This window comes from Bidens hawaiensis, unplaced genomic scaffold (assembly GCF_021521415.1).
Source record: "Bidens hawaiensis isolate Kalapana, Puna unplaced genomic scaffold, B.hawaiensis_p1.1 tig00419376_1, whole genome shotgun sequence".
Classification (NCBI taxonomy): domain Eukaryota; kingdom Viridiplantae; phylum Streptophyta; class Magnoliopsida; order Asterales; family Asteraceae; genus Bidens; species Bidens hawaiensis.
This window is the reverse complement of record NW_027504840.1, coordinates 2,403,115-2,410,416: the sequence shown is the minus strand read 5'-3', so window position 1 is coordinate 2,410,416 and position 7,302 is coordinate 2,403,115. Positions and strand designations below refer to the sequence as shown.

The following is a 7,302-nucleotide window of genomic DNA, read 5'->3' as shown; positions in this document are numbered from 1 at the left end:
TGGTGGTAGCAGCGGCGTGACCCACGGCGGCGACAACTCACACTGGTGTGTAGACAACGGAACCCAACAGAAGCAGCGGTGCGGCGGTAGCGGTGCAGCTGCAGCAGTGCGACGCTGCTATGCAGCGGCATTGGTGCAGTGGCAGCGGTACGGCGCAACGGTGCGATAAGGTCCGGTGAGTAGTGGTCGGAGGCTGGGTGGTCCGGTGATGAGTGGTCGGCAGCTAGGGTGGGTGATGGAGGTAGATCCTTCTGCCTTCTTTTTCTTCTTTTTTTTAACATAATACGTATGTATGTATGTATATATATAGAATGTATTAGGTTTAGCTAATATTAAACCCAATGGGCCTAAGCCCAATCTCTAGCCTTAAAGCCTTACCGACCAAATAAATCTCGTTTAATTTTGTCTGGCCCGGTTAACCTATTTAAACGGGTTCATTGTTCGTTACCCCGGTGTAACTATTACCGGGTCACAATCGGGTCGGCCCGCGTTGACTTGACCCGAACCGACCATATTTTCCAACACTACACTCAGTCCAAACAACAATTGAGCCAACACCGATGGGGCGTACGTCTTGTGGCCGTGCCTAGGTGGGAACCACTTCTCTCACAATCACATAACAATACACACGAACTAAGTATCTCTCTCTGTCTAACTCGAATATGGTCCGGTATATAATGCTTTGATATTGTGTATAATAAAATTGAGGCCTATATATTTCTCCATTTACGCATGTGTACATGTCACATTCATAATCCTAATACACTTCTAAAAATCACTTTTGGCAAAAATAGACATATAAATAAAAGAATAACAAATAGAAAAAACAAACATATAAAACAAAACAAAACAAATTGCAGAAAGTAGAGGTGAGATCATGGTCAAAACTACAATGTTGATAACAGAACTGACACGACCCATCATTATAAACCTCTGAGCCATCAAATATATGCGGTCGTCAGTCTTTTGATTCGCTCACATTCCTCTTTGCTTAGTGGCCTTGCTTAAGAATGTCACTTATTGTTTGCTGGCGTCATCTCCAATGTCATCCTCTCATCATTATAATACATGTCACCTGCTTGCCCAACACAAGACACTGATCGCATATATTAACGTTTCACACAACAACTTCAAGTCTTGTTTGTTTTCTTTTACCTTTCATGGAAAAGTTACTTGCTATGCTGATATTTTGTTAAGAATATATTAAGTGCATTCAGTAAATGAAAATGGTAACAATCCATATATAGTGTGTACGATAAATAAAACAGAAAATGTTTAAAAGATCAGTTAGAAAAATGTTGCACGTAACATTGTCTTTCAACATGAGTTGGAAAACCCATGAAAATATTATAACTAACTCGTTTCTTGAACATTAAAAACCGCAATATAGACATAATTTATTTTTAATAGCATGTACGTGTGGACTTCTTTTGTTATTTTTCATACACATTGTTTAACTGTATGGATGTTCAACCTTTTATTTCATCATTTAAGAATGGCTACTTCAAAAATTCCAGACTTTTTATGCTTTGATGGATACAACCGTGCATAGAGGAAATGTCGTTAAATGGCCCGAGAAACACCTAAGTAAGCTAATATCAACCTTTTCTTTAACCTAATCCATATATGTTTCTTAAATTAGTGTGTTTTTTTTTATTTTATTGTTACCCATTACCTAGTGGTTTATTGGTATTGTGTTTGTCCTTTCAAAGTCCTTGTAAATGCAAGGGTTGAAGAATTGTAGGTAGGAATAAATTGTTCTTCGAAAATTTTTCTATAATGCTACTGTTGATCTTGTCCATACGTTAGGTTGATTAAATTGATTGGTTGACATAGTGAACAAAATTGTATTTATAAAACTAGAGTTGTTTAAAACATGTTATGAGAATGTTTGATTTAGTGATGTTATGCTGTAGAAATTTATATAAATGAGACAATCATTTTTCTCGTTTGTTTAACTATAGTGGAGTTTTTTCTCAAAAGAATGTTGTGGGTAAAAGTATTTACCAAAATGGTGTTATTTTAAAAATAATTATCAAAATGGTGTTGTTTGACTTTGTTTCATAAACTTGGTTTTCTCACCCCTAATTTTGTTAGATAACCCATCTTTTTAATAAAATATCACATTTTTTAAAAATATTTGGAGAAAACAATTATCAATTAGGCGTACATACATATCAGTAAATAAGATGTTTCTTTCTTTTTATGTTTGTTCCGTCGAAAATGATACAAATAATACCACGTATCTGAAAGTTAAAATATGGGTTCTCCTAACCCCTTCTAGCTATGTATTTCGTCATTGAAGGTTTTGTACGTTTTTATATACAAATTATTGTATTATATTTTTATTTCCGAGTAGTTAATTTATATAAATTAAATATTATTATTTGATAAAAATCAAAATTACCAACAAATTTCTCATAGAAATGTGTCGTGAATGTTCAAACAAGTTGTCGGTAATTCAGAGGTGATGCAATGGTCGGTAATCTGCCGTGAAACAACTGTTTTTAACATATTGATAAAAGCACCTTAATAACCGAAGTAGTCAATAATTTGCCGGGATACTTCCGGTTGATGATAAATATACTGTCCGTAAATACTCTTTCCTCGCCATTTAATCGATTGAGTATCATTGGCCTATACCACCTTCACCAACGTGTACTCCTTTTTTGAAGCCTAATGTTTTGTAATGACCTAAAAACAACTTTTTTTAAGGTGTGATTCATTGTTGATTACAAGCATATTGTAACCATGTTACGTAGTATGTCTAACATTTCACAACGATTGTGTTCAACATTCCAGTTTTGATTCATTGAATTGACTCGATAGTCTCGATCATTCCCTAAAATTCGTACATGTACATTAGCATCAAGTTTTACTGTGTATTTTTTCTTTTATTTAAAAAAAAAATCTTATTTACAAAAAGGGAAATAGGAATGCATAAGGACACAACCCAGATAGTACTTGTTGTCTTTTCTGTTTTGACAATATTGTAACTTCAAACAACCACATCGTGTGTGTGTGTATATATATACACACACGAGAAATACACGCATATATATAACTAATATACACATTAATCCATAATATGGGATAAAGGGATGCATAAAGTCACAACCTGATAGTACTAATTTGCTGTCTTTTCTCTATTGACATAATAACTTCAAACAACACATCAATCATATCATTTAAACGAAACAAACGTGAAATATAAAACATAAAAAGACTCAAAAAAAGAAGACAGAAAGTGAAACAAATTAAAAGTCTTAAACTCAATGGATAAGAAACAAACATAATTAATTCTTAAAGGTGAAGTTGGTCATGATCATCATCATGTCCTACGATGATCAACCACATTGATATTGTTGGTTCTTTGTCTCTTCACACTTCCAGAAGAAGATTCATGATCCCCATTTGTTTTCTCCATCACCGCTTTGAATGCCTCTTGGATCATGTTAATCGAGTAACTATCGACGTTGTTGTTTGAATCTTGATCTCCGGTGATGAACAAGACGTTCTTCATACGACCTCCAAGTGTTGTGATCTCGGCCTTTAGGGTTCTCAGCCTAAGAGCCTTTAGGGTTTTGATGAGATCCGGCAAGAGATCGGATCGATCATCACAGCATAACGACGCTCTGATGATTATATTACCTTCTTCGTCTGACGTGTTGTTGATCGTTAACTCATCAGTTTCTGTTGGGACTGAACTTTGTTCCGCTATTATGGATGTTTGACGCTTGAGCTCCTTCACATGTTGTATCACTTCAGCTAACAATGAAGCCTTGTCCGTCTACACCAGCCATAACCACATAAAATGTTACTCCATATTATTAGTTTTAAATATGCTATGAAAAACATAATTCGAATGCTCTTTTATTTATCATATATAAGACATGATCCACACACACATATATATATATATACACACACGCGCGCACTCAAAGATATGCATGCTGCATGCTCATATGATGCACACCTTGTCATTTATGCGTGCCTATGAATGTGGAAGAAAGATAATTAATGGAAACTGAAAGAAAACATGATCGATCGAGTTAATAATAAATTAATGACCAGAGTTTTCAAATACACGGTATAATTTATTAATTAGTATATATGACTCGACAAAATGATATGAAGAAATATGGGTTATTTTGGGAAGCATTTCTCCTAGAAAAATCCGGCAACAGATGGATATCGATTGTGAAAATTATTGTGACACTAGAAACTTCATATTTAGCCGCGTAGCTTGTGGTCTGTTTGTCTTTTTAATATGACTGTTAGTTAATAACCGTTGTTTTTCATGCACATACACACAACATGAAAGAATGTGAGTGAAACCATAACTTTAAAATTTTGATTTTTGATGGTATAACTAAGAATGAATGCTTACTTTGGTGGTGCTAGGGAGTAAGCTGCGGAGTTTAGCAAGATGATTATTGATTCTCTCTCTACGTCGTCGTTCCGCTTCGCTATGGCTCTTTGAAGCTGCTAAAGCTTTAGCATCCATGATCTCTTGAGCAGTCATCTTACCCATTTCAGCTTGGAGCCCAAATGGCATGGACCCTGGTTGAACCATCTGGCCCAGCGTCTCGGATATGAGCCTCAAGTTATGGTCTGATGACGACGTACTGCCATCATAAGCAAACTGCAATCCACCAGGAACCCTCCTATTAAACAAACCACCATATGAGGACAGTGGTGGGGGTGGAGGTGGTGGAGGGAAGAGGTTATAAGAGCTGTGATCTCCGGCAGGGAAGGCAAGATCCGGAGTATAACCGGTGGTGTGGTGGTGGAATACTTGAGGTAGGATATTATTAATATTCCAGGGCTGTTGCTGAGGGTGCATGATCGGAGAGACTTCTGATGAAGATGTGTATGAGTAATCATTCATGTTTTGTGGTTGGATTTGTTGAGTAATGGATGGGTGTTCTTCAAATGTTGCTGTGTTTTGATAGTGATCACCTTCTTGTTCTTGTTCTACTGGTTCTTGTTCTTCTCTCTTAGAACACATAATAGGTAGTTACACCAACCCACATATCAATAAAAAATATGTTTGAAATGAAAGAACTCTGGTTGAATAAGAAAAGAATGGTATGAGAAAAGTGTTAAATAAACCTTCTTATCATAGTGAAGCCACTTAATCACATCACCTTTCTCCTTTTCTGAATAGAACCTTGTTTTTTTAATATATATCCCTCTCTCTCTCTCTGAAAAATGTCAGGTTTTGTTATGTAAGGTGGGGGTGTTGATAGAGCCTATTGATCAAGTAAAAAATACTTTCTTGTTTGTGTTAATATTTTGTGATGATCTTCTAGGGTTTTCCTTTTTGATTTCTCTCTCCTTTCATTAGGGAGTGACCGCCTCTTACCTTTCTTCTTACGAAATTAACTTTTAAGTTATAATACACACATGAAGGTGCCTATGAGATACGACAAGAAACAACAGTACTTAAAGGTTGTCAACGAGCCAAGCAATGTCAAGCTAAGACTGGCTTGAGCTCAGACTTCATGTCAAGCTGACTCAAAATTAAAATCGAGCTGGAATCTTAAACTCGAGCTCACTTAAGTTAAAATCCATGTTGACTCACTTGACTCAGTTTGACTCGACTTTACATTTTATAGTATTATAAGCTACAAACATATAATGTATTATTGCCAAAGGAATAAAATTCGATATTTACTTCGCCAAATAGCTAATGTATAAGTTATATAATTTATTAATTCTTGCCGAGATGTGATATGTCTTTAGGCTATGTGTGGTGGGCGGCGAATATGGGCTGACAGGGGCGATAAAGGGTGGGGCGAGGAGTATTTCTCGCCTGATTGTGTTTTGTGTTTAATATTATTATATTAGTATGTGTGTGGGTGATATATATATATATATTACCCTTTACTGACTGGGCGCCACATGACGAAAGCACCCCATTTTGTAGCCGTCCACTACACATAGCCTTATAAAGTAAATTAAGGCAGTACCTCATCAATGTGTGATAAAAGAACAACGAATAATGTTTTAACTTTAAATAAAAGAGTAATTTATTTAACAAGATCAAGGAACAATCATGAGTATTACTTATGTACCGGTCAATCATGTACCGTCACCTTATTTCTACCCTTAATTACACACGAACCACAAAATTACCGGCAACACCTTCCCACAAGTATCATAGAACTTTATTAATACATTTTAATTATTCAATAGTCAACAATGAACAATTTGTGTGTGGCAAACCTTTGCAATGGAATGAAGCCACGCACCATAATCGTATGGGGTGGGGTGGTGTTTTCATGTGGTTTGGAAGCCCAACACCATACCCATATGGGTGCCTCGTCCTCCCTAATGCTTGAAATTTAAACAAAAAGGTAATTATTGTTTTCTTTGTTGGTTTTTGTAATGTGTTTTAACACTTGTAATTACTTAAACTCAAACTTATATAAAATCTTTTTTATCCTCCTCATATGTAATAATATATTACAGATACGAGTACATTAATGTATAAAAGGATCTTATGATACAAAGTGTATGGACTTAGTAGGAAGCAACACGTGTCCTAGGGCTATTAGAGGAACTTCGTTTGTGTCATAGTTACACAAAAAAATTAAATAATCATATACAACTTGTATGAAAATTACGCATGCAAGTAATCACACAACTTATATATATATATATATATATAGACAGTTACTGTACATTAACCCCGTATCGTACAAACAGTACGCGACACAAGTAAGCGTCTGATCAAATTTTTTAAAACACGCGCCTCTATTCTTCAAAAAGGGTAAGATCGTCAATTAGTCTCCATTACTCTACCTAAAATCACTCGCAATAATCAACCTATAATCAACTCATCTCGGCGACGAAGCGTACTCATTCAATCAACTGAACTGTCAAATGATCCAGGCGACGAAGCGTACTCACTCAATCGACTGAACTATACTACATTCAATCATAACGAAGATGGATTAAATGAAGAACCCTACCTCATCTGCTTCGACGAAGGACGAAGATCAAAGCATAAACAACATAAAACTCAGATTACTAATAAATTAGGTGTTTGTTTATTATTCCTGTAATCGCTTTAGGTTTTAGAGAGGTTTTAACCGTTGTTTTCGTGAGCGTTTGACAACAATCTGTAGATGTAATCGTTTTAGGATTTAATTTTATGTTAAATTTTATTATTTCTTTTTAATTATTGGTTATTACGTTGTCAATTAATCTCTGATTGTAAGCGTTTGACAAGCGTTTGGGATGATTTCACCATATGAATCTGTCTAATTAATGTGAATGTAATTATGAGCATTT

The 7,302-nt window shown here is 35.5% G+C and overlaps 1 protein-coding gene across 1 annotated transcript; it reads right to left on the bottom strand.

The window, feature by feature from the left end:
• Positions 1-3,247: 3,247 nt before the first annotated feature.
• LOC143608472 (transcription factor bHLH30-like) lies at positions 3,248-5,258 on the bottom strand. The gene is made up of 2 exons (XM_077083500.1): positions 4,391-5,258; positions 3,248-3,790 (listed from the first exon to the last, which is right to left on the bottom strand). Exons 1-2 carry the CDS (start codon positions 5,009-5,011, stop codon positions 3,332-3,334), a joined length of 1,080 nt encoding a protein of 359 aa, XP_076939615.1. The 5' UTR covers positions 5,012-5,258; the 3' UTR covers positions 3,248-3,331.
• Between the last annotated feature and the right edge of the window lie 2,044 nt (positions 5,259-7,302).

What these genes read in the sequence shown, in the direction of transcription:
- LOC143608472 (XM_077083500.1), bottom strand. Translation starts at nt 5,011, where the DNA reads ATGTGTTCTAAGAGAGAAGAACAAGAACCAGTAGAACAAGAACAAGAA. An exon ending in TACTCCCTAGCACCACCAAA is followed by an intron (nt 3,791 to 4,390) that starts GTAAGCATTCAT and finishes TGGCTGGTGTAG; the next exon opens with ACGGACAAGGCTTCATTGTT.